Source organism: Anopheles ziemanni, chromosome X, assembly GCF_943734765.1.
Source record: "Anopheles ziemanni chromosome X, idAnoZiCoDA_A2_x.2, whole genome shotgun sequence".
In the NCBI taxonomy this organism is placed as follows: Eukaryota; Metazoa; Arthropoda; class Insecta; order Diptera; family Culicidae; genus Anopheles; species Anopheles ziemanni.
This window is the reverse complement of record NC_080707.1, coordinates 1072097-1098668: the sequence shown is the minus strand read 5'-3', so window position 1 is coordinate 1098668 and position 26572 is coordinate 1072097. Positions and strand designations below refer to the sequence as shown.

Below are 26572 nucleotides of genomic sequence, written 5' to 3'. Positions count from 1 at the left end.
CCTTTTGTTAAAAAAATATTCACTTTCATCATCAAATAAAGTATAACCATCTTTCATCTACCCTCCGCGCGCGAAAGTTTGTTGTGCGCCCGTGCGTAGTGCCCCTTCTCTCAGAGTTTCCATTGAGAAAAAAAGGACACATACAGGATACAAGCAAACTCAAGCGCGCCGAAAGATTTCGAACCGTTCAGCATGATTCCCCCGACAGGGTGGGACAAAGTAGCATCTTTTCAACCATGGCCAAGGCGTTGCCGATTTGGTGAGAACTGACGATATTGGAACAGTTGTGCCCTTCACCCCTTAATCCCTGTCGCCGTGTAGTGAATTTGACTTATTTTCTATAAAAATAGCACTTCTTGGTATCGTTTCCGTTCGTTTTGTTTTTCTTTGCCTTCACCGGTCTCAGCTATAAGCATCTACTCGCTCACCCTCCCACTCTTTCTCTCTCTCCTCTTCGGCACAACACTCTTTCACGTTCCCTACACCGTTTTGCTCAACTATTGTTTTCTCTACTTCACTAAAATCAGTTCCCTCGACTGCAACGGTCATCGGTTTGGCGTGCCTAGCCCGATTACTGCTGCCAGAGGCCGAGTTTACGCTCCATGCAGTAGTCCTTGGACTGGTAAAAAAGACAGAAGCAATTAGTATGGGTAAAGCGGTATTATTAGCAAAACTTACCTTGCACTCTTCGGCGGCTTCTTCGCTGTTGCACCAATAGATCGGTCCCCAGCTGCAGCGGTTCGAGCCGAGCAGGAAGGCCGTCTTGCGGCCGGCCGAGTCCGTGACGCTTTCGTCCGACTCCAGCGAGACGAACTCGCGGCTGCTCGCCATCACCGGGTTCTCGGTCAGCATCATCTCGCTGCACATGTCGATGTTGAGGCACACCTGCTCACGAGCGATCGACTTCTGCAGCTGGTGCAACATGCTGATACCGTACACCGACAGCAGCTTGTCGCACTGGTCATAGTACTGGGGCGGGAGCTCGTTGCAGATGCGATCGGCGTTCTTTGCGATATGTTCCTGCTGCAGCTGCTCGCTGCCCATGAGAGCATCCAGAGCAGCAACCGCTCCCTGGCACACGCCACACTCCTCGATTTCCACTGCAAGGAAAGAGAATAATGCAGAACGATGACGACGCGCTGCCCCATTCGACAACATGCCCCAAAGCAAAAACACTTACATTCCGATTTCTCCAGCATTTCGAGCTCCTTCTCGCAGAGGTCCAGCTTGGTGCAGATCTGCTCCGGCGGCAGCGTCTGCAGGAACTTGATGATGAACTGGCCGTACTGGTCGATCAGCTTGCTGCACTGCTTGGCGACGGTGTTCGGCAGTCGGCTGCAAACGCTACGGACCGTGTTTTCGATCTCCTCCTGAGTCTTCTTGTCGGCCAGATCCGCTTCCAGCTTCACCATAACGAACTCGCAGATCGCGCATTGGGGCGGTTGGTTTTTCTCCACACCGTTGGCGGCGGTGGCGGCGGATGTTGGGGCAACAAGCGGTGAACCAGAACCCAGCTCTTTCGGCGGTTCCACGATGGCCGGCGGCTCGACGACGTAATCGAGCAATGCCTCATCGACTTCCACTAGCAAAGCAAAAAGTGCAAATAAACGAGTGAAAAACAGCAATCAATATAACGAGAACATTCACTCTCTCCCTCACCCCCCCCGTTGCACTATCAAACGATCCCTTTTTTCCCGTTTAGCGATAAGCACAACGTTCGTTCGTTTGTTTTTCGTTCCAATTTAATTGTTATACTTTCAAGAGTGTGCTTTCAAAAATAATAAAAGAGGTACAACTTTTTTCAAAATGATGTGTGTAAAATGACTTTGAAAATGTTATCTGTGTCCCACACTGTTACTTACACTCATCAACGACATCCTTTGCGAGGCAAAAGCCGAGCGCGTGGCAAATCTCCTTGGGTGAGAGTTCCTTCAGCATCAGGTCGATGATTTGGTCGCTGTGCTGATCGATGTACTTCTCGCACTTCGTGCGATACTTGCGCAGCCGGTCACAGGCGTGCTCGAGCGCGTCCTTGATCTGATCCTTGCTTTTCTTGTTCTTGATGCGCTTCTCGACCTCCTTCACCATCTCCTCGCACACGAGACACTCGGGCGTGCTGACCATCGGCGTGTGGTCGATCGTGATCTGCCCGTTGACGGTGATGTCCGGGATTTCGTTCGTTTCGATGTCGCCGGAGGCGGCCTCTGGAAGCTTCTGCTCCTTCTTCGCTTGCTGCTTCTGGTGCTTGTCGTAGTAGTCGAGTTCCATACCGAGCAGGCTGAGATCGGGCCGCTGGTCGACGCACAGCTTGAGGAAGACGCAGATCTCTTGGGGCGTGAAGTCGGACGCCAGCATCTCGACCAGCTCGGCGGTGTACGTGTCCACGAAGTCGGTACACTCGAGGCGCAGCTTGGGCGACAGGTGCGTACATAGCTTGTCGAGCGCACTCTTGATGTTGTCCTTCGAGCGGTCGGTCTTGACCGACTCCTCCAGCTGGCTGACGGCGAACAGGCAAAGCGGGCAGGTCGGCTTGTCGTTGCCGGTGGCGGTAGCGTGTGCCTCGATCGTCACCGCTTTTTGCACCACCTGGGTGGGCGCGAACACTTCGATGTCGTCGTTGGCGGCCGGGCAGAGGCGCATGACGGGACACACCTGGCGCGGGTCCATCGATTGAATCAGCAGCGCGATCACCGCATCGCCGTACACATCCACGAAGCTACGACATTCGGCGCGAATCGAAGCAGGCAGCCGGTTGCACGTGCCGCTCACCACCTGCTTTATTTCGTCCTCGTTGGACGGGTCGCTCAGTGCTTCCTGTACGAAGTGCATGAAATACTCGCAAATGGTGCAGAACTTACCGTTCTCCACCAGCTGCATCGAACTCGGGGCGCCCATGAGGCGATCGATTGGGAGCTGAGCTTGCTGAATTTCCACCGCCGAAAGGACGGGTTCGTTTTCGCCGAGCAACGGACGACGCTCCTGCTGTTTCGTCTGTTCCAGCTCATGCTGCTCAGCGACGGCGGTCGGTAGCAGGGGCATGATGGGGCCGTTAAGTGCCGCCGCGTTTCCCTTCGGGCAGACGCCAATCATGAAGCACGCACCGTTGCTGTCCAGGTTGTGCACCAGCGTCTCGTAGATCTGGCTGTAGTACTGCTCCACCAGGCTGTTGCATTCGTCGGCGAAGCCGTGCGTCTGCTTGCAAAGTCCCTCCAACACCTGCTTGAACTCCAGCTCGGTCGTATTGGCGACGAGCACGTCGCGCAGATGGTCCACCAGCTGCTCGCACAGCTTGCACGGGATGTCGTCGCCCGCGGCACCGGCCACCGGTAGCACGCCGACGCCACCCATCGGGCGCACCTCGATCTCCTTCTCCTCGTCGTGCTGGTGGAAGCGGGCCGAGCATACGCCGCTCAGATGGCAGACGGAGTCGGCGGTCAGATGGCGGCTCAGGTGCCCGTACAGGTCACCGAAGTACGTCAGCACGATGCTCGAGCAGCCATCCGAGTAGGACGACATCTGGCCGCACATGCGCAAGAAGCCCTCCAGCACGCGATCCCGATCTGACGCCCGGAAGCGATCGACGATGTGGCCAGCAATCGAACCACACTCCTCACAGGTGAAAACATCGTCCTGCAGCGCCTTCGCGGCCTCCTCCTCGTCCTCGGCGGTCTCCGACGTCGGCTTCTTGGTGGCGGGCTGCTGCTCAGCCAGCAGCTTGTCGATCGCGGCGTTGTTGCACAGTCCGGCCACGCTGCACACGACGTTCGGGTTCATCTGCGAGGCGAGAGCCTCCACAAGCTCCGGGATGAAGTCGTCCGCTAGCTTGCGGCATTCCTTCTTCACCACCTTCACCGGGATCAGATTGCACGAGCCTTCGAAGACGGCCTTCAGGTCGGCCTGCGTCTCGTTGCTCTCGAGCTGATCGCGCGCCTGTTTCACCATGTCCAGGCAGATGTTGCAGATTTCATCGTTGTCCACCGGGTACTGCTGCTTCTCCCACACGGTCTGGATGCAGTGCGAGACGGCTCCGCATGATTTGGCGTTTCTGCAGAGAGGCAAATAACAATCCACAAAAGACACGAACTTCGTAAGCAATTCGACCGAGATGCAGGGGATGACAAAATGTAGTTGTTTATTTAAAACATCGACGAGGAGATTAGCACATGCAGCTGGAACGTTTTTTTCCACCAGCCAAAACTTGTGACATTCTTGAGTAATGAGGAGCTCCGCCAGATTCGAAACGATGATAACAAAAACAGAAACGTTTTACAAGTACACATTAGAAAAAGCATACCTTCTTTTAAATATTTATGGTGCCTTTTGATCGCGTACTTATTTACAAGCAAACACTATTTTCAAGGTTTTCCACCACACTGTTGTGGTTTGATTCTTCGCATTGCTTTAAACACCCCTATCAAATCAATCAAAAAATGCACCGCGCAGATAAAATTGTACATGCTTTAAGAACATTTTACTGTTACGGCTAGAACAACGAAGGGCACGTTTCGCAAAACCATTTGCACGTCAGCGGGACATGATGCTGGTGGTCGTGGCCGTGCTGGTTGTTTTCCCACGATATTTCTCTTTTTTTGTTGTTGCTTGCAATTGAACTCTAAATTGCCTAGCACGTGGATGATTGTAAAAAAAACACCGGCCGGAGAGAATTTACAAGGTAAATGTGTGGCAAAGTGTTTGATTAGTTTTCAATCAATGTGGGAAGATACATGATGAGCTTGTGACGGCGTCGGAGCAGAAAATAACGCCGGTGTAGAACAAATGCACACAGTTCCAGCCTAATCCCTAATCAAGTCATGCGGGTTCTTTCGAAGAGTTTTGTTGTATGGGGAAAAGTAAGCCTGACATAAGGAAGCGCATTTCGAGCTTTGAGGATTACGAAAAGCGACTTGGTCCCGCATTTGATTTGGGGCAGCTGCTGGGTCGTTGATTGAAAAACAATAATCGAAATGATTAGAGCTACTACTCATTTCCTAACTGGCATTAATTATACTGATTGCGATATACATTTATAAAATACCAACCAGTATCAATCTAGATACTGGGTAATAGATGACTCATATACGTTCTAGAAATAGAAGTGTTTGTTTTTAAAATTATACTTTACTTGATACCGACTGCTGAATCAGTCGTTGACGAATCATTATATGACGATTGAATAAGCAACCTAAACGCCATCCAAGGCGCTAGGAAGTATTACATACGTCGCATTGGAACAGGACATAGGCTGACGGTTATGTCGTCGATGGGTACGCGTAATTTAACTAATACCCGATTTACGTACCACGGTCCTCTCGAGGCCGTGGGTCACACTTATTGAATTAAGAGCGGTAGAAGAGTTACACAGCTCGTTGTTTCCGTACATCATCTTACATAAAACGTCCACACCACGTTCCTTTGCCCATTTCCCCCACCTTCATTATATTCTTGACGATCGCGACCTTCGGAGGGATCTTATTTAGTTCGATTTGACGCTGAACCGCTACTGCTCCGAAGTTGAAAAATGGAAAACAACAAGCTCAGGGGCATCGTCGTGTCGTCAGATGAAAATATGCGACGAACGACGCTAAGGTTGAGCGAACAGTAAACATAGATTCAAATTCAGACGCATTCCTCCGTGGGAGGAAGATTCGCAACCCGATAGCGTGCATTTCATGCGACATACGACTTCAGGCCAGCCAACGTTATGTCTATGCAACGAGCTGCTCTGCTTCTCTCGGCGATGTTTACAGTAGCCAAGAGCCAATCAGCCGTCCGGCAGCAGGCCGAACAAAGGGTCATCCCCGGGTTCTCTTCCAGCTTCACTGATAAGAACCCGTCAGCCATCAACAAATAGCATTGATGGAAGGGGTTCGCGATATCGCAGCTTTTTTTTCCTGTAAACATAGGTTTTATTTATAAAATCCGACACCGTTCCGGACACGGCGACCAAACCCATGGCTGCGACTATCGGTAAGTTGCATTCCGGTAAATTGATATTAATGTTTACGAAATTTGTTTAACTGTTTTGCCTTCCTTTGTTCTACTCCGCGCACGCATGCACACATTGCTGAGTCAATCCGATAAGCCGATAACCTCCTCAACGCGGAGGCATTTCAACGTATGTATTTTTTGCTTCCATCCTTTTTTCCAAATGTCGATGGGTAGAACATGTTCGGTCAGCTCAGCGGATCGCGTATGCGTCACCGACGACATAAATGAAAAGAATGAGGTCGCTAATGGCTCCGGTTTTCGCGAAACCGAAGCACAAAGAACGACCGGGCCGCTGCGTTCTTCTTGATACGGTGGAAAATATCGCGGCACCGTTTTGGGGACCGTTGCTTATCGCCTTTCTCATGCGGATCACCCTATGTTTTGGCTTAATTAGCCGAATATTTGACATCTTCTGCATCTGCTTTGCCCCTGCATTGGCGCCACCAGAGCACTATACTTAATTTACAAATGAATGTTAATTCGTACCAAGTAACATAGCTGCATCTATAAACTAAAAAGACTGAGAATGCAATCAACATTATTACATTCAAGCTTTGAGACCTGTGGCTCTTTTATTGCAGCAAGTTGGTGCCAACATAAGCAGATCATCAAGATGACTGTCGTAGTGACTGTGGCTCTTTTATCGAAGGACTTGTTTTGAGGCTGGACATGGTTGCATGATTCACCTACCTGATGTCGGAACACCAGTACGACGGTCCCCAGGTGCATTCCTTGGCGCCGAGCAGATGTTTGTTGGTTGACGATGTTGGTTGTTTGACTGGTGAGCTGACGACGGCGGCAGTTGCTGGGGAAGAACATAGAAAATTTAACATGAGCATGAGCTGACTGTAGGACCTTTCATCTTGAATGCAATGAATGAAACAGCAATCAGCGAGACGAATAGAACAATGAACAGAAAATCCTTATTATAGAATGATATTTGGCCAATATGGATGGATTTTTTTCCAGACCTTAGAAGATGCTGTTCACTTTGTTATGGACAAATTTTGATTTCTAAGACGTTTACGCTCCATCTTTTAGACAAGACTTTTCGTCGCGGAAATAATTTGCGCTAGTTTTGCATTGGAATGGAATATTTACGACTACGCATCAGCCAAGACTGTTTGTGCCGTTCAGCAAAAGTAAGTAAGGGGCAAGATGTTATATATTGCTAAGAAAAAACACAAAAAAGCTACCTGCATGCAGTGCATACCCCACCACTACGTGCTTAGTGAAAACTAATCGAATGCTATTGGCTCATTGGGTGACGTGACCGGCGGTGGAAGTTACTGGAAGCTTTACAAATGTTATCCTGAACCTTGAATCCATGTTACTACTTTCAGCAGGTTAGAAGCATTTGCAGCTTAACCATTTCGTCTGAAGCTCAACACTATACAACAGACCACAGCTGTCGAGGCGGCTGTTGTACTCGCCGGAGATAAAATGAATGCTCTTTAGCTAATGTTATGAATGTTTCGCCCTTTTGCTACCTTTTCCCAACTCAGCAATCCTTTCTATTTTCTTTGTTTTGAGTTGCTAGCTGAACTGAGATAAGACGATGTCAAATGCGTTGTGTTTCGCAAACGCGTCATTCGCGACTTATTCGTGCAGGTGAATCCGCTGTATTGGTTTCGCAACCATCTGATCGTATTTACAAGCAGCCGTATCAAGTGTTTTCCAAGAAAAATGGTTACTCACCCAGCAATAGAATGCTGGCCACCGCTAGTACGCGGTTTTCCATCCTAGCACAATTCGTAGAACAATGTGCAGCGGTGTGCGTAAAATCGTCCGCTGTAAGCAGCGGATAGGCGTTAACGCTGCAACCTTCCTTAGTTCTTTGATGATTCGAACAAACTTCCCTAAACAACACGCACGGTTTAATGTTTTACGACACACAACAATGAGATACTAGACTATATCTAGCCCGAGTTCCACGGTAAACAGTATACGGCGCAGTACCGTACAGCGAACTTAGCACTGTTTCACTACTATAACTTGTTCGTCCGAGGTTCGATCGACGAATGGCGACGTGAATGCCTGCCCTCTAAAGTAATACCTCATGCCTTAATTAAAGACCAGGTCGAACTAAGCACATCTTTGACGTTTGACGTACGCTTGTTGTGACCAAGATGTATACGTATAAAAGATATGCAAACTGCGATCAAACTAACGCAACTAAATGCGAAAACCACCTCCAAATAGTTGTGCGCGTGGTTATTTATTGTTTTTAATATTTTAATGAAAAATGTATTACAGGCTTTACTACAATACGGAGGGGTAAAATAGATGACAGTCTTGTTTACTGTCATAAGAACCTTGGTATACATGGGTACAATGTATAGTGTTTATTTATACCGATATTTTTGGAAAAAACGGCCGAAATAAATTGGGAATCGCCGGAATTCCTTGAGAAAGCGTAATCTCAACCACCACAAAATGATTGCTACGATACTAACCAGCTAAGGGCTGCTGTTGCGGGTACCAAGAAAACTAGAAACATCATACGATCAAAATCAACCTAACAAATGCTTCCGATCGTTCTAGTTTACTTAAACACGGTTAAACGCATTCAATCGCCGGTTTTTTGAACAACATACAGAATGTACAGCCTTGATAATGATACACCGATAGAGCTCAAAGAAAATCCGTTCGCAAAGGAGAAAATGCAGTCTATATTGTGTAAGTATAACATATGTTGATTGTGTTGATTGATATCAATCCGTGCTATAAAAATGACCAACCATCTCCCTATCCCAATTCCAGAGCCTGTACATTGGTCGTCTGTATGGAAAGCATATTACGGGATTATGCAGATCATCAAGGCACAAAACGTTGGTTTTATGCCAACCTACCACACAGCCGTAGATTTTCTGAACGACTCAAAATTATTCGATCCGGAAAAGGTTGTCCGACCTCATAAGTTCTAAGCACGTATCGCCAAATTCATGCAGTTCAGTTTGATTGCCAGTAAGTTGTTAAACAAATGGTTCTGGATCTGCTCCAACCAGGGTAATAATTTATTTGGTTCTATTCTATTTTGTCAGATATCTTGATGAAGTACTATTGTCGGAATTTATATTTCTACCACTGTATCGATTGGTTGTAATTATTGCCGTAAACCCACTGCTCAATGAAATTTTCGTTCGCATTTTATTGAAAGGGTAGTCATAATACTCCAATTTAAAAATCTCCCACCAAAAGGTCAAACTTGTAAAGATTAGTTGCTCTTTTCGTGCACTTCCTCAATCGTCGCAGTGGATTCTTTAGGGGGATTTAATTTATAAATGCTGTAATTCAACACGCTGGCAAATGCACACCAGGCAAAGTAGGGAACAAAGAGGTATCCTGCCAGTTTGTTAACCTGATAGAAAGCCACGCCGGTAGCAGCCACAGATCCAGTTAGTGCAAGTATCTCAACAACGCTCTATGGACGATTCAATGAAAAATAATGGAAAAAGATAATGGTTAATTGTTTGATTAACTAGGGGTAAGACAGATATCAGTTTATGCGAATGTTGGCGTACCCATTTGAGTTGATGCATGCCGAAAAATATCGGCGTCCAGGCCCAGTTTAATGCCAGCTGCGTGCCGTACAGGATCAGTGGTCCTCTCGCCGCTCCATCGAAGCCGCCACCAGTTTTCCAGACCAAGTACGAGGCATAGCCCATGCCAGCGTACAAGGATGTCCAAACAGGTCCAAATACCCAGTTCGGTGGTCGGAACGAGGGAAAATTGAGATTTCTGTACCAACCATCGATTTGCGTTTTGGTTAGATAGCCATTAACAAAACCACCAAGCTGAGGTAGTACAACTGCACCAGCTACTTTCACTATCTCCGACTTCTGCATTTTAGTTCGTTCGCTAAACAACTGACTGTCTGCTTGTGGCGACTTGACTGAGAGGTAACTTTTCCCGGCGCGATAAAATCAAATGGTACGAAGAAAATAAATAAAGCGGATGTGTGTACTCCTCTTAAGATTAGTCTCGTTATCTTGCCGAAAGTTACTTTGCAGTTTGACGATTATGACTCGACTATTTCACAACCGCGTACCGGGATGACGAATGTTGCGTTATTTTATGCAGCTGTGTGTGTGGTACAGGCACAGCTCTTGAAACGGGCGGACAACAAAATTGGTAATGTCAATAATTAACCAGTGGTTGGGAATTGAATTAGAAATGGTCATCTATAACGAGCATATTCAGAAGGTACGAAAATAAAACAAAATAAATAATCTTAGCGAATAGTGTTTCATGAGCGTGAATCTACCTAAGCAATTTGTTCCATGGCTAGTATGTAGGAGCAGCTTATGATTTGAGTAGTTGATAATTTCGTAAAGGTAATTAAATGAAATAGAAAAATAGCGTTTACAAAGCAATCTATCAATTATGACTGTATCCACACAGTTAGGCACCAACTAAACCTATGAAATGGAAATTACGTAACAAAAGCAGGGAGAAGTAGATAGATGTCTTACACTATCTGAACAAACAAAATAAGTGTTCGAGACTCCGCTTTTAATCACCTGTATTTCGTATTGTGCAAATACATCTCAACAAAATCTATTTATTTTGTTTTTCAAAATATTCGCGCGACTCTTTCGGATTTGGTTTGATTGTGGCGGCATTTGCGTTCGGTTCCCAGTTGGCCGGACACACTTCTCCGTGCTTTTCAACAAACTGGAATGCTTTGATCAATCTTATGGTTTCGTCAACTGACCGTCCGACCGGCAAATCGTTAATCGTTATCTGACGCACAACGCCGTTTGGGTCGATGATGAATAAACCGCGTAGGGATATACCCTCCTCCAGCAGCACGCCGTAATCGGCCGATATTTTCTTCGTGAGGTCTGCCAGCAACGGATATTCCAGCTTACCAAGCCCGCCTGCCTTCCGTGGCGTGTTAACCCATGCAAGATGCGAGAAGTGTGAATCTACCGAAACACCCACAACTTCCGTGTTCAGTGCTTTAAAATCTTGGATACGATCACTAAATGCAATAATCTCGGTAGGACAGACAAACGTGCTGTTGATGACAAAAATAGGAAAACAGGTAAATTATAAAACATCCACACCTTTTACCGATATGTTTACGATGCGTACAAATCTAACGGGTAAAAGAAAAGGACCAAATATTTTCCACGGTAGTCCTCCAGCTTAATTTCACGAAAATCGTTGTTGATAACAGCAGTCCCTTTGAACGATGGTGCTGGCTTTTGAACCTGAGCTGCAGCCAAGACCCGGCTCGTATGCATCAGACTAGATTGCCGGAAGCCGACTCCGGAAGAAACCCGCAGGCACTGCGATGAAAACAAATCGTGTCAAGCGTTGTATATTATGCGCATAACATTGCTAATATTGATACTTACAGCTTGGATGAGGTTACGGGATATGAACGACATTTTGTGTTGTTTTTAGGACGAGATCAGAGTATTTCAATTCACTTTTCTCTGCTGCGGACGATTCGTACGGACAGAGAATATTTAGATCATGACCAAGGCTACCGGGGCGAAGAACTATTTCAAAAGGTTGGATCGTCACATTTCTTGAGTTTGACAAGTACAAACTTCATTTCCTGTAGTTACGTAGATTCGTGTAAAAACATACTGTCGATAACACTTTTAGAGCATTTATTTATATTCAACATACATTATACTTTGATGAGCTTATTTGTTCAGTTTGTTTAATGAAGATTTTCAAGTTGAATCATACGATTGATCAATTTCAATGTGCTGATCTGTCAATTGGCTCGATTTGAAAGTTGAGATGGAATGCATTTGCAAAAATCATTATTTTTACTGGTGGTTGGAGAAGGTTTATTTTATATTCCTGTTTTTCAATAATCCAATAAATTCATTAAAACTGGATAAAGAAGATCAACGCCAAGATGTATATAATTCTCCTTATTGCAAACGTCAAACTTACCGGAAACGTGTTGTATGAAGCGCGTATCATAGACTCATCCGTGTTGAAGGCTGTCAAAGTTTGCTAGTTGATGCCGTGCCGTCGTTCTTTCTCTTCCGGCAATTGTAGCGAGCTGTCGTGACATTCTCTATCCAAGGTAATAGAAAATTGTTTAAAATGTACGGGAAAAGGCGACAAAACGTGCACTATTCATACCAATGGTTTCCTGGTAACAGTGATTCGTGAATGAACGGTGATTTTAGCGCCTGTGACGAGTGAATCTGTTGAAAAATCCGATTGAAAATGTAGTCTGCTATGCGTTGCCTTACGAACGCGGCATGTAATGTTTGCACCAACCCTTACCTACATTTTCGATTGTTCGTATAATTAGGCGCGACTTTACCGATGCCAAAGTGATTAATTGTGATATTTTGTTCTTTACCTGTTTTTCACGTGCACCGATACGGATACAACCTACATCAAGAAAGATGTTCATGCCCAAAGCACACCGAGTCGCCATCTACGAGTACCTCTTCAAGGAAGGAGTGCTGGTAGCACAGAAGGATTTCTATGCCCCAAAGCATCCCGAACTGGAGACCATTCCCAACCTCCATGTCATCAAGACGATGCAATCGCTGAAGTCCAAGAACTTCGTGAAGGAGCAGTTCGCCTGGCGCCACTACTATTGGTACCTTACCAACGAGGGTATTGAATATCTTCGTGCGTACCTGCACCTTCCTTCGGAGATTGTGCCCTCCACCTTGAAGCGCGCTGCCCGCTCGGAGCCACAGCGTGCCCGCACACAGGCTGGACCGCGTCCGGATGGACCCAAGAGCGGAGAGGACCGACAGGCTTACCGTCGTATGCAGCAGGCTGGTCCAGGCGACAAGAAGGGAGATGTCGGCGCTGGAGCAGGCGATCTTGAATTCGTAAGTGATCAGTTCCTCAGTTTGATCTGTTTGAGTAATCTATTTGTAGTATTTTACTGTAGAAAACTAAACTTTTTGATTTTTATCTTTTCAGCGTGGCGGTTTCGGTCGCGGTAGTCGCCTGTAAATTTGTTTAAATTCTACGTTTTTGGTGACGATATATTTTCGACGTCGGACGTGACGGCTTTTTTTTGGTGCATTGAAATACATGCATCGTGAAGTGGTGAGCAGGCGGTTCTGCTTAATGGAGCTAAATAAAGTGTAAATTGAGCGATAGACTTATCGCTATCAATTAACCTACTGAGTGATTTGTAGTATGCTTGCGTGGTCTCGACATGAAACACCGTTTTGGCAAGATTGGTTCGGAAAGCGAATGCGGCAGCTGCTCGAGTAGTTCGGACATATCAATTACAGGCGATCGATCTCCCTTCAACCTTATTTCTTCAATCAAACTATTGTCCATCAGAACTGTACGGCTTCTATTTAAAAGTATCAAGCTCAACAAATGAATGGTTCGTATTTGTATGGATTGTATGGATAAGTATGAACATAGATTATTCAGAGCTAAACCAAAACCTTGTTATCAAGGGTGATTTCACGATGTTTTTACGAAACAAACTGATTTGTTATAGAATATCATAACAGTTAAAAGTATAATTTTCCAAAAGTTCACTCAATTTTCCTTTGTAGATGTCTCCAATATTGCTCCATTGAGTTAAAAGCGATATTTTGTCTCTAATACCTTTTATTCGATGTATTGTTATGGCGAGATTCATTCGCGGATTAGGATGAAATTACTAAACAATTTATCCAATTTACAGAGCCTGAGAGCAACAGGGGTTACACCCTTCAGCAAAGGATAAAGGTTTCTACGCAAACACTTTTTTCAACTAGTTAACGTTTCATGAAAATCTGCGAAGAACGTATAATCGTACATGCTCTAATATATCTAATATATAATAGTAGCAAGCTAGAATCGGACATCGTTGAATTTTCAAACCAACGGTTCGTAGAGTTTGGTCGTACATGAAAAAATGAATTTGAACTGAGCCTTATTGCCAGAAACGATGTTGATGTATATATTTTCGGACTGTGCATTTGTCAATTGATTAATTCAATAAGTTTTTTATAAACATGACTTTAATTCATTGTCTTGTTGTAATGATGATTCGTCTTTTGATTGGGAAGAAATTAACGATTCAAAGAGGTCGATGAGAACTTGAGTGTGCCATAAGAATGATAAAAAGAAGAGCCCTACTTTAAACGGTTATTTAACTATTTCATCATATCAATTTGTTCAAATTAAATATAGTAATGTTGAATGCTAGAATTGGAAATAAGGAAATTTATTAACACTCTGACGGCCGGGTACATCTATAGATGTAATGGCTCCGTTTCAGTTTACATCCGATCACATCATTTTGGTGTGCTGTCAACGCTGTCTCCCGACACGCACCACAGACCACTGGATATAAGCAAATATCAAATGGAAAGTAAACAAATTTCACAGGGCGCGTTGCTGTTCGTATGTAAATACTAATAAAGATTGAAAAGAATCGAACAGGTCGGCCAGATACGGAGGAACTAGTGCAAACGCTCCAGTCGCAAAGCGTTGCGACACCGTAAATTGTCCGGCCGTTAAAGTGTTAACTAAAATGCTCGATAGAGTTGAGAATAATATGCTGACAAGAGCTACGCTATGCTGCACGTTAAATTAGTTGGCACGTCGCTTGATGGAAACTTTTCCTCGGCGTAGGTGAGAAAGAAAGATGCGCACCTTTTGGCCGTCTGATGTTTTCTTCACGCAAATGCCATCGACGCCAATCGCTGATATATTCCCCGAGAATCGAGAAATGTCTTTTCCTTCGACATATACTGGTTGACCACGGTGAAACCAACGGCGTTCATACCACAGCTTACCATCCTCGATGCGTGTCTCACTCAAAGGTTGCTGCTGCTGCTGCAAGGATGAAGGCGACTGTGTTCGAGAGCTGGATGGCTGTGTATGGGAACTTTGGTTCTGGAAGATAAGGAAAGAAAAGCATTCAATTACATGAACAATGTACCGTAACACATTAAACGCATTTCAGTGCAGCGCAATATTGCTTACTGTTTGAGATCCGCTTGCGTACACATCTGATGTTGAAGCTCCGTTCTGATCGGAACACGGTTGACCACTAGCATAACCCGAACCGCCAGAGTTTCCACTCGAGCTGTGCGCCGACGTGGAAGGATTAATTCCACTTGGACCTGCTCCGCTACTGGTCGAAGCACCTCCGTTTATACCGTGCTGCTGCGAACGCCCGGAATGGGAAGGTTTGCCACGAAGTACGAGCTTTAGATCATGTTCGATCTCTTTTTCGTCCAGCAAAAAAACGAGCTGGCTGGTGGACGGTTTGCGCCGCTTCTCTGGCACCGGAAGCGGCTCGTTCGGACGACGACGCAATTTTCGTGTGACGGTTGGCTTAACATCGATCGAGTCGCCACTCAATTCCATCGTGGCATGCTCTTGCTCGACCATCTTCTTCCGATCCTCCCAGTCGGCAATCAACGTCTCCTTAAGCTCCGCTGCCTTTTCCTCAAACTCCTTTTCGGCTGCCGTAATTTCATTCGCACAATCTCGTTCGGCGCACTGGAGCATGTAGTCTCGGTGCAATTCGTTGAGCATCAAACGGTCTTCTAGTTCCACCGTTAGTGCCTCGACGCGGCGCAGGTAATCGGGGTGCTTTCCCATCTTCAACAGGTCCATCTGATGCATCAAGTTGGCTAGTTTGTCCTGGTACATCTGCTCTTTTATCTCCATTCGTTCGTCCATCGTGCGCTGGTTCATCGACGATCCTAACTCCGTCTCGCTAGCCTCTTCCGTATCTAAAGAATGTAAAATCCATGGTCAGTTTAAAGTATGAAGCAACCACTTTAAAACGTACCTTCCCCACTGTCGTATTCATTGTCCTCAGACAGATGTGCCTCATATTCGTGCTCGGTTTTTTCTTCTGGACCTTCTTCCAGCGTCGATCGCTGATTGGAAGACATGTTTTAGCTGCGATCACAACGCTTAATCTTTTGTACAGTAAATCAGGTAAAATATTCTTTGTCAAACGGCACGCTGGTGCGATATGCCTGCGTTGGGTAAACTATCGCACGTCCATCTGCTGTTCAACCGAGTACGTGATTTGCTGGAGCGAAACGTTCAAACCGCATCCGGTTTAGTACGTAAAAGGATAATACTTCTTCTTCTTGGCGTAACGACCTCTTTGGTCATGCCTGCCCGTTAAGGGCTTACGAGACTTGTTTTCCTGTTGTACGTGGATAGTCAGTCCTCTCGTACAGGGGAGGGTCCGGTCTCGGTTGGGATTCGAACCCACGCCGTCGAGGTGGTGAGCCCACCTATCCAAAAGGATAATACTATGCAGCTTTTAAAGGGCAGCTTGCTAAACTCTACGATGTATGCCAACCGAAATTCATATAAGACAAGCTAAACGATGCCTTCGGCACGGTCCAAGTACGACGAAAACAGAAGAAATTTCTTCGAAACGTAAGCGCTAATCGGAGAGAATTCCAGGAACTTACCGGATATCCTCCGGCTGGATGCTTTCCGTAAAACGCAGATTGTTTTGTTCCAGATTTGTTAGTTTGCGGCTGCGTTTGTTATATGCGTCCATCACTTCACCGTACAGTCGAAAAGTTTGACAAATGGTTGGCAAACGGATGCTTGAAGCGTTTACATCACACGAACACGCGTGACGTGCAATAAAAAGTGAATATGGCGACGCGAACACTGCTCGCAACTCAGGTTATGCGCACTTTCTTTCGCTAAAATAAACACTTTATCAAAAACGACTCGTGAATATTTTTTTAAATACATATTGCAACAGAAAAGGCGTAAAATGTGTACCAATAAACGCATTCCTGAGATGAGCTTTTCTATAATTCACAGTACAATCTTGAACATTCTATGTCAAACAAACCTGTCAAGCGACATGAACTGACATGAACATTTGTACAAGTTGCGGATTGTAGGTCGTGCAGCAGCAAAGCAGACTATCATTTGTCCCAGTTGTTTCGAACACAGTCTTCATTCGCAAGTGAGCAAGTTGGCAACATGTTACTCGTTGGTGCTTGCTAACATTTTGTTTACATAGTTTCTACGACACTCTATATTTCACATTCTTCGAGTAAATCTCTTCATTAGTTTAATTCTTCGTCAGCGGGCGCAGTGGTTCGTTATTTCAGCTTGCGCTTGACGGCAGTCGAAGTTGTCTGACCGTACCTTTAGCTGGTGTGACCGATAGGTCCGTAACTCTAGGGCCGGCAGCAGCAGCAGCAGCGGACCATATGTCCTCATCTTGGACGATTCGGTTCCGGATTCGTTAAAGCAAGAAGTACAGGCTTGAAATGGATTTTGGAAAACTACTGAGCGTTGCCAAGCGCAACACATGCGATGGTGGTCAGAATGGCGAGGTAAGTGAGTCAACGGGCGTGCAAGATGTAACAATTGCACACCATAAGGAAGCTGCATGGTCAGATAGTGTGTTTGAACTTTCTCTAGTACCAGTTTGTTGCTGTCTTCGTTCTAAATGTACAAATACTAGCTGTGTTAAACCCGATTTTATATACCACTTTCTCCGTTTTCGCAGGGACGGTACTATTCTACCAAGTTCGCCCCGCCAAAGAAGGAGAACAAAGAAAAGAAGCTGTCGGAGAATATAAAAAAATTTCTAGCTAAAAAGGAAGCGGAGGAACGCGCAAAAGCACTCGAAACTCGACGTAAGGCGGATGAAATGATGGCCAAGCGGGACGTGAAGGCGCAGCGCAAGATCGAAAAGATGCTGAAGGTGATCAAATCGGCCAACAAGTCTGTCCTGGACGATGCAACGGACGCGCAATCCACTGCGATAACGCAGGCCGGGCCAGAGCAACCGGACGAGGACGACTATGGGTACACCTCGAACGTGGCCTCGCAGTTCTACCAGCAGCTGATGGATAAGTATAAGAGCAATCCGGAGGAGCAGAAGTTCAAGGAGGCCGAGCGACGCACCATGTCGAAAGAGGACCTGGCACGTACGAAGGCACGCGTGAAGGATGCGATAGTGCGGCAGACGGAGGAAGAGCACGGGCCGCGTAGCCGAAAGTCGCGAATTGGTGGGACGGCCGGCGACGAGCGTGACGCCGGTGGAAGGTGCGCACGCGGTCCCGATCCATACGATCCTGTCGAGGAACAGAAACGCCGCGAGGCGGAAGCTGCCCGTGTCAAGGCGGAAGAAAAGAAAAAGGCTCCGATACGCAAGAGCAGTGGAGTACCGCCACCGCCCGATTTTGCCACACTCCTGAAACTGGCTGAACAGAAGCAGAAGGAACCGATCCGGATGGAGTCGGATCCGGTGCCAGAGAAGCGTCGTTCGGAACCCGAACGACTGATGACGAAGCGCGAGAAAAAGGAACACGACGAACGGATGGCGTTTTTCGAAATGAAGCGGCTGCGCGACCGTATCCGGGATGATCCGAAGCTGTCGGAGAAGGAGAAGCAGCAGCGGCTTGCTAAGCTCGAAGCGATGCGGGCGGCTGGCAAGCTACCGGGCATTCCTCCTGCCAGCGGTGTTGAATCTGCTTCCGCTCGTGTCACTGCATCCCCCGCCGCTAAATCAGCGACTTCGACGTCAAATGGTGTAGTGCCCACTCCGAAGCCATCGCCATCGTCAGTCAGTTCCGCCGTTCCACGATCTGGGGCTATCCTTGGAAAACAGACTGACCAACAGCAGACTTTGGGAAAGATTAAAAAACGAACCGAACCGGGCACGGATCCAAGCTTGGCCAAAAAAAGTACCAGCAGTGTAGCCCGTCCACCGGCATCCGCAGGAGGAACCAGCAACACACCGTTATCATCATCACAAAGTTCAAAGCCAAGGCAGCAGTCGGGTGCTCCTGCTAAAGTGTTAGCTGGGAACGCCGGCATGAATGAACGACACCCGGTTGCGTCATCGTCAACGACAGTGGCCACGAGTAAGAGTACGCCAAAACCTAGTGCTTCCTCGTCCAATGGACATATTCAGCGCAGCAAACTACATCAAACATCATCTACAAGTGCCTCATCCAAAGTGACCTCCTCCTCCGTCTCGAGCACAATAACGGCCAGTGGCGCAAAGGCAAGCACTCTTCCCAAACAGTCAGCCAATGCCCGATCCTCCTCCTCGTCGACTGGGGCTATAGGAAGTGCAGTGAAACGCGAGGATCCGGTGAAAACCACAGCAAACCGATCGGCTGTTTCCAGCGGAAGCACCAGGCGACCACCAACGGAACCGGTCACCCAGACGCGGCAATTCCCACCACCAGATGTGCAACGGTCGCTGAAGCGGCCGGCGATGCGACCAAACGGCGCCGGTACCGGGCAATCGCGCCCATCGGGCCACTCATCGTCCTCCTCCGTCGGCAAGAAGCGGCGCGTCATCGATAGTGACAGCGAGTACGATAGCGAAATGGACGACTTCATTGATGATGGCGACTGCGAGGAGGATTACTCGTCCGCGATCAAGGAGATCTTCGGCTACGACAAGTCGCGGTATCGGGATGAATACTACGACGACGACGACTACAACATGGAGTCCTCGTACGCACAGCAGATGCGCGAGGAGTACATTAGCAAGAGAATAGGTATTATGGAAGACCTGGAGGACATGCGCATGGAGGAGGAAGAGAAACGCCGAAAGCTGGGCAAGAAGGGCCCAGCAACGGGGGCCAAAAAGAAATAAGACCTAGCTACTGCTGGGGGTGTTGCGTGGTAGGATTTGTGCTGCTTAACTCGAAAACCCACCCGCGTCCTCCTTGGCCAATCTCTTCATAATTTATTGTTGTATTTTTGTAAGCTTTCGAAACGCAATTTTTTACAAAGACTAGTTGAACAGTGAACTCCGATAAAGTACAGTGAATTCCATGCCTTAGTAGAACAAAAATATCGATTTCCTCGTTATGTTTCTATTTGTATTCCTTTATTTTTTTCAATAATTAATTTTGTTAACAAAACAAATGTTGCCGTTGTATTTCCATTTTTTTATGCCGTTGTGGCTTTTCATTAATTTTTTTCTACTACGCCAACTTATGTTTGCATTATTCTTCCAAGTTGTGCTACGATAATAATATGAAATAACGGAATAGATTCGACTTCTATTGAAGCATGGAATTTGGTGTACAGGGTAGACATTCTAATGCACAATCATGACGACGATCAAATCGGGTAGTTTATACAGTCGAGCCAGGATAACTTTAAATTATAAAGGACACGGTCCAGCAACCAGAATTATGACCATAATTTTCAATGTGACGCGATTTGCGCTGGGTGGATTACTTTGCATTATTTTACTTTAATCGATTGCCAGAACATACGCCCGAACTTTCCTCTGTACTACAAAATCGACATTTTTATACATGTTGACCTTATTCCTGTTCGACTGTATAGTGTTTTGTACTAGCAGCATCATAATAAAGCAGACACAGAAAATGAATACACCATTGGAGCGTTTACCAAGCACCTCCAATCTTCAGTGCAATCATGATAAGGTGTAATACGATTAAAAGCGAGCCTTTTGTGTCCGCAAACTTAAGCGTTTCACAACTCCATCAAACGAATTCAGATATAACGTAAAAGACAGTTTTGTGTAACTTTACCTTACTACTCAAAAGCAACTAAAAGGCTTTTCGGTCTGTGAAGAGAAATGAAGAGAAATAGCTGGACATTGAAGTGTAATAAAAGCATGCGAAAATTGCTTCCAACAGTAATCATACGCGGCTAGTCGGGATGGTTGAATTTACTTTTTACTGTTACAGTGAACAAGATTCTGGATTAATCTATTCAACCCCACTTAAATTCGATTTCAATGTTTTTTTTTCCTTTTCATTGGTAGTGTATAGTCGACTTTATTACTTTTATTTTCTCCACTGAAGCAAATAGTGCGCTAAAAAAATACTGAGATTTTTAACTCGAGCGAAAAAATGTTTTGTTAAACCCGGTTGGCGGAAGCTGATTTCAAGGGGCTATCTCAATGCGCTTTTAAAGAAAAAAAGTAAAACAGTTTATAACAGAAAAGATATCCAACATCTTTACCAGTTTGGGTGCATGCATTAAAACATTTATAAACGAAGAATAAAATAGTTGTAATAAAATCACATCTAATCAACTGCTAATCATTATTCGCTTTCTTGCATAACAGTACGAACATGGGCAGCACTCTGGGTATAATGTTTTATGTTTGACTGGCAATATACCTGATGTTTTACGTTAATTTTGGCAATATAACTTTGTCAAGCTGTAACATGACATGTCCTATGACTCGCAGATCGTTATTTAACTCTTTTTTGAAATTTTGGTTCTAAATATCATATGCACGAATAGAATCATTGAATGCTTTAGTGGATTGCTGGGATAGAGAAAACATTTGACACACTGCCTTCTAAAGTCAGATGTGGCAGAAATCACAAATCTAGCATCCGGCGCAGCCAGTTTTTATCGCTTTCGTCCCCCTCCGTGGCCTCGGCCGACAGCTTCTGCAGCGTGGCACAGATCTCCTCGCTAACCTCGTTCGCTTCGGGCATTTCGGACAGGACCCAGGTATCGTCGGTGCTAGCAAGCGCCTCGTCGCATATGGGGCAAGTTTTCTGGTGGATGTTCCACTGCTCGATGCACGGCATGCAGTAGCTGTGGGCGCATGGTAGCGAAACTTCCGGCTTCCGCTCGAGACAGATACAGCATTCGTTCTGATCGGTGGAACCGTCACCTTCCTGTTCCCGTGCCGTCCCGCTGCCGCCCGTGGTGATCGCGTCGACCTGGGCCATGAGCATCGATGCGGTCGTACTCTCTGGAAACACGAACTTTGTGTGCGACGAGTCGGATGAGGCGGACGACGAAGACGGCGACGGGCGCACGTTCGGGTCGGATTTCTCTCGAGGGCTCGCGCTCGATTCTCCGTCGTCGGAGGCAACAGGTTTGCCGCCCTTGGAGGGACTTGCGGTGGGACTTTGGATCCGGGCGCTTTCCACCGTAACCATCGCGTGCAGATTTGTCTGGAATGTACGGAACACTTGCAGAAACTGCTGCAACGTAAGCAGCTTGAAGCAGTCGATTTTCCGCGTCTCGGGATCGATCTTAACGCACGCGATGCGTACTGTCCGCTTCCATAGTATCGAGTTGTCGGTTCCTTTTTTCACCGCAAAAACCAGCTGCTTGCCATTAGGGTCCAAACATTTGCGCGAGCTAACCGGATACAGAACGAAGGAAATTAGTGCCATTCATCACAGTGTCGGTCATCTTGCGCTGACACTGAACTTACAGCCGATTCAAATCCGCGAGGCATTTCTGAAAGTCCTCGTATGCCAGATTGTTTATTTCGGAGAAGATGTGTACCTGCTTTTTTATCTCAAAGTGCAGCGAGTCGACCGTGTCGGCTGGTAGGATTTTTTGCGAAATGCTCGATGCCTGGCCACCCATTCTGTATGCTGTTATGTTATGTTTATGCTGTTTGGCAACAAACTGAACAACTTTGCTAGCGTACACAATCACTTATCTGGTCATAATGATTCATCACGATAGTTTCTTACGATGCACAGTGCAAAAACAAAACAAGCAACGTTGTTGACTTTGTTCCGCTACAGAAACACTGCGTACGCGAATGGCGTTTCAGGAATCGGCCTATTGTCATTCGTTACAGCTGATTTTGTACAGTTGAAGCTTTCCAATTGAAATGGTGAACTGAAGCGATGGTTTGCAGTACCGGGTTGTCAAAGTTTGCCGGGTGTTTACAAAGTTTACTAGTGGCCTGCGTACATGGGAAGCCGAAACTGAGGTAATTGCGAAGATATTGAACACGACAAGAAGTGCACTGGGAACGACCGGGCCTTCATAGGATATTGTACAACAACAGGTTTTAATATTGTTTAGCCTGGTATAACCAACAGTATGGTCACTGAAATCGTTGTCACAACGCAATGCACAAAGAATCAACGCTAGTTTGTCCTATTTCTATAAAATATTATCACTCTTACATTGATGTTTGGAAGATAATTATCCTCTTTTTTTATTAAACTTGCTGAGTTAATCTCTTCCGCTTGAAAGCGCAAAGCCCTACAACAGCCAATTGAGCTGTCACCAACGCAGAGCCCTCCATCAGCGAATTCGCGCGTGTCAGAGGTGTTGCTACCAGGCGCGCAGTGTGCAAGATCATGTTGTTTTCTAAGTGAAATTGATCGAGTTACCGAATGTGATACTGACGCAGAGGTGTAAAAGAGCTAGTTCACATATGCAGATAGTTTATCTGCATTACGTGCGGCGTGAAAACCTTTTTTCTATCGCATATTTGCGTCTTCCATGTGCTCCTGATGCAGAGCCCTACAACGACGAGTTCGCGTGTGTCAAAAGTGCAGCTACCAGGCGCGCAGTGTGCAAGATCTTGTTTTTTAGTGAAATTGATCGGAATATCGAATGTGAAAATATCGCAGAGGTGTAAAAAAAGCGATTTCGCATATGCCGATAGTTTTGCTACATTACGTGCCGTGTGAAAACCTTTTTTGTCGCTTGTTTACATGTTACATGTGTTACTGATGCAGAACCCTACAACGACGAGTTCGCGTGTGTCAAGAGTGCGGCTACCAGGCGCGCAGTGTGCAAGATCTTGTTTTTTAGTGAAATTGATCGAATTACCGAATGTAACAATAAAGCAGAGGTGTAAAAAAAGCGATTTCACATATGCCGATAGTTTTGCTACATTACGTGCCGTGTGAAAACCTTTTTTGTCGCTTGTTTACATGTTACACGTGTTACTGATGCAGAGCCCTACAACGACGAGTTCGCGTGTGTCAAGAGTGCGGCTACCAGGCGCGCAGTGTGCAAGATCTTGTTTTTTAGTGAAATTGATCGGATTATCGAATGTAACATTAACGCAGAGGTGTAAAAAAAGCGAGTTCATATATGCCGATAGTTTTGCTACATTACGTGCGGTGTGTGAACCTTTTTCTGTTGTTTGTCTACGTTCGTGTTGACGTATGTCAAAAGTGCGGCTACCAGGCGCGCAGTGTGCAAGATCTTGTTTTTTAGTGAAATTGATCGGATTATCGAATGTAACATTAACGCAGAGGTGTAAAAAAAGCGATTTCACATATGCCGATAGTTTTGCTGCATTACGTGCCGTGTGAAAACCTTTTTTGTCGCTTGTTTACATGTTACATGTGTTACTGATGCAGAACCCTACAACGACGAGTTCGCGTGTGTCAAGAGTGCGGCTACCAGGCGCGCAGTGTGCAAGATCTTGTGTTTTGGTGAAATTGATCGGATTATCGAATGTAACATCAACGCAGAGGTGTAAAAAAAGCGATTTCACATATGCCGATAGTTTTGCTGCATTAAGTGCGGTGTGAAAACCTTTTTCAGTCGCATTTTTACGTGTTACACGTGTTACTGATGCAGAGCCCTACAACGACGAATTCGCGTGTGTCAAGAGTGCGGCTACCAGGCGCGCAGTGTGCAAGATCTTGTGTTTTGGTGAAATTGATCGGATTATCGAATGTAACATTAACGCAGAGGTGTAAAAAAAGCGAGTTCATATATGCCGATAGTTTTGCTACATTACGTGCGGTGTGTGAACCTTTTTCTGTCGTTTGTCTACGTTCGTGTTGACGTATGTCAAAAGTGCTGCTACCAGGCGCGCAGTGTGCAAGATCTTGTTTTTTAGTGAAATTGATCGGATTATCGAATTTAACATTAACGCAGAGGTGTAAAAAAAGCGAGTTCATATATGCCGATAGTTTTGCTGCATTACGTGCCGTGTGAAAACCTTTTTTGTCGCTTGTTTACATGTTACATGTGTTACTGATGCAGAACCCTACAACGACGAGTTCGCGTGTGTCAAGAGTGCGGCTACCAGGCGCGCAGTGTGCAAGATCTTGTTTTTTAGTGAAATTGATCGGATTATCGAATGTAACATTAACGCAGAGGTGTAAAAAAAGCGAGTTCACATATGCCGATAGTTTTGCTACATTACGTGCCGTGTGAAAACCTTTTTTGTCGCTTGTTTACATGTTACATGTGTTACTGATGCAGAGCCCTACAACGACGATTTCGCGTGTGTCAAGAGTGCGGCTACCAGGCGCGCAGTGTGCAAGATCTTGTTTTTTAGTGAAATTGATCAGATTATCGAATGTAACATTAACGCAGAGGTGTAAAAAAAGCGATTTCACATATGCCGATAGTTTTGCTGCATTAAGTGCGGTGTGTGAACCTTTTTCTGTCGTTTGTCTACGTTCGTGTTGACGTATGTCAAAAGTGCTGCTACCAGGCGCGCAGTGTGCAAGATCTTGTTTTTTAGTGAAATTGATCGAATTACCGAATGTAACAATAAAGCAGAGGTGTAAAAAAAAGCGATTTCGCATATGCCGATAGTTTTGCTACATTACGTGCCGTGTGAAAACCTTTTTTGTCGCTTGTTTACATGTTACATGTGTTACTGATGCAGAACCCTACAACGACGAGTTCGCGTGTGTCAAGAGTGCGGCTACCAGGCGCGCAGTGTGCAAGATCTTGTTTTTTAGTGAAATTGATCGGATTATCGAATGTAACATTAACGCAGAGGTGTAAAAAAAGCGATTTCACATATGCCGATAGTTTTGCTGCATTACGTGCGGTGTGTGAACCTTTTTCTGTCGTTTGTCTACGTTCGTGTTGACGTATGTCAAAAGTGCTGCTACCAGGCGCGCAGTGTGTAAGATCTTGTTTTTTAGTGAAATTGATCGAATTACCGAATGTAACAATAAAGCAGAGGTGTAAAAAAAGCGATTTCACATATGCCGATAGTTTTGCTACATTACGTGCCGTGTGAAAACCTTTTTTGTCGCTTGTTTACATGTTACATGTGTTACTGATGCAGAGCCCTACAACGACGATTTCGCGTGTGTCAAGAGTGCGGCTACCAGGCGCGCAGTGTGCAAGATCTTGTTTTTTAGTGAAATTGATCAGATTATCGAATGTAACATTAACGCAGAGGTGTAAAAAAAGCGATTTCACATATGCCGATAGTTTTGCTGCATTAAGTGCGGTGTGTGAACCTTTTTCTGTCGTTTGTCTACGTTCGTGTTGACGTATGTCAAAAGTGCTGCTACCAGGCGCGCAGTGTGCAAGATCTTGTTTTTTAGTGAAATTGATCGAATTACCGAATGTAACAATAAAGCAGAGGTGTAAAAAAAAGCGATTTCGCATATGCCGATAGTTTTGCTACATTACGTGCCGTGTGAAAACCTTTTTTGTCGCTTGTTTACATGTTACATGTGTTACTGATGCAGAACCCTACAACGACGAGTTCGCGTGTGTCAAGAGTGCGGCTACCAGGCGCGCAGTGTGCAAGATCTTGTTTTTTAGTGAAATTGATCGGATTATCGAATGTAACATTAACGCAGAGGTGTAAAAAAAGCGATTTCACATATGCCGATAGTTTTGCTGCATTACGTGCGGTGTGTGAACCTTTTTCTGTCGTTTGTCTACGTTCGTGTTGACGTATGTCAAAAGTGCTGCTACCAGGCGCGCAGTGTGTAAGATCTTGTTTTTTAGTGAAATTGATCGAATTACCGAATGTAACAATAAAGCAGAGGTGTAAAAAAAGCGATTTCACATATGCCGATAGTTTTGCTACATTACGTGCCGTGTGAAAACCTTTTTTGTCGCTTGTTTACATGTTACATGTGTTACTGATGCAGAACCCTACAACGACGAGTTCGCGTGTGTC

General features: G+C 45.7%; 7 protein-coding genes across 8 annotated transcripts; 2 read left to right on the top strand and 5 right to left on the bottom strand.

Moving 5' to 3' along the window:
* Window positions 1–110: 110 nt before the first annotated feature.
* Window positions 111–7990, bottom strand: LOC131291377 (uncharacterized). Its single transcript, XM_058320579.1, has 6 exons — window positions 7687–7990; window positions 6679–6793; window positions 1863–4045; window positions 1181–1582; window positions 679–1100; window positions 111–619 (listed from the first exon to the last, which is right to left on the bottom strand). Exons 1-6 carry the CDS (start codon window positions 7727–7729, stop codon window positions 572–574), a joined length of 3213 nt encoding a protein of 1070 aa, XP_058176562.1. The 5' UTR covers window positions 7730–7990; the 3' UTR covers window positions 111–571.
* Window positions 7991–9141: 1151 nt separating this feature from the next.
* On the bottom strand, window positions 9142–10078 carry LOC131290826 (translocator protein). Its single transcript, XM_058320007.1, has 2 exons — window positions 9513–10078; window positions 9142–9412 (listed from the first exon to the last, which is right to left on the bottom strand). The coding sequence occupies exons 1-2, from the start codon at window positions 9834–9836 to the stop codon at window positions 9206–9208; spliced, it is 531 nt and encodes a 176-aa protein (XP_058175990.1). The 5' UTR covers window positions 9837–10078; the 3' UTR covers window positions 9142–9205.
* A 413-nt stretch (window positions 10079–10491) lies between these two features.
* On the bottom strand, window positions 10492–11491 carry LOC131290951 (peroxiredoxin-2). Its single transcript, XM_058320142.1, has 3 exons — window positions 11355–11491; window positions 11089–11285; window positions 10492–11011 (listed from the first exon to the last, which is right to left on the bottom strand). Exons 1-3 carry the CDS (start codon window positions 11385–11387, stop codon window positions 10549–10551), a joined length of 693 nt encoding a protein of 230 aa, XP_058176125.1. The 5' UTR covers window positions 11388–11491; the 3' UTR covers window positions 10492–10548.
* A 466-nt stretch (window positions 11492–11957) lies between these two features.
* Window positions 11958–12960, top strand: LOC131290952 (small ribosomal subunit protein eS10B). 2 transcript variants are annotated; one of them, XM_058320144.1, is made up of 3 exons: window positions 11958–12046; window positions 12374–12818; window positions 12913–12960. In XM_058320144.1, the coding sequence occupies exons 2-3, from the start codon at window positions 12378–12380 to the stop codon at window positions 12943–12945; spliced, it is 474 nt and encodes a 157-aa protein (XP_058176127.1). In that variant the 5' UTR covers window positions 11958–12046; window positions 12374–12377; the 3' UTR covers window positions 12946–12960. The 2 variants fall into 2 exon arrangements, with proteins under 2 accessions (XP_058176127.1, XP_058176126.1); XM_058320143.1 differs by having other exon boundaries at window positions 11959–12046; window positions 12378–12818.
* Window positions 12961–14478: 1518 nt separating this feature from the next.
* Window positions 14479–16041, bottom strand: LOC131290950 (sin3 histone deacetylase corepressor complex component SDS3-like). Its single transcript, XM_058320141.1, has 3 exons — window positions 15746–16041; window positions 14929–15686; window positions 14479–14796 (listed from the first exon to the last, which is right to left on the bottom strand). The coding sequence occupies exons 1-3, from the start codon at window positions 15849–15851 to the stop codon at window positions 14533–14535; spliced, it is 1128 nt and encodes a 375-aa protein (XP_058176124.1). The 5' UTR covers window positions 15852–16041; the 3' UTR covers window positions 14479–14532.
* A 1172-nt stretch (window positions 16042–17213) lies between these two features.
* LOC131290438 (protein SPT2 homolog) lies at window positions 17214–19587 on the top strand. Its single transcript, XM_058319590.1, has 2 exons — window positions 17214–17279; window positions 17456–19587. The coding sequence occupies exons 1-2, from the start codon at window positions 17214–17216 to the stop codon at window positions 19562–19564; spliced, it is 2175 nt and encodes a 724-aa protein (XP_058175573.1). The 3' UTR covers window positions 19565–19587.
* Window positions 19588–20190: 603 nt separating this feature from the next.
* Window positions 20191–22586, bottom strand: LOC131290374 (RING finger protein 141-like). The gene is made up of 2 exons (XM_058319525.1): window positions 22136–22586; window positions 20191–22059 (listed from the first exon to the last, which is right to left on the bottom strand). The coding sequence occupies exons 1-2, from the start codon at window positions 22291–22293 to the stop codon at window positions 21282–21284; spliced, it is 936 nt and encodes a 311-aa protein (XP_058175508.1). The 5' UTR covers window positions 22294–22586; the 3' UTR covers window positions 20191–21281.
* Window positions 22587–26572: the final 3986 nt, after the last annotated feature.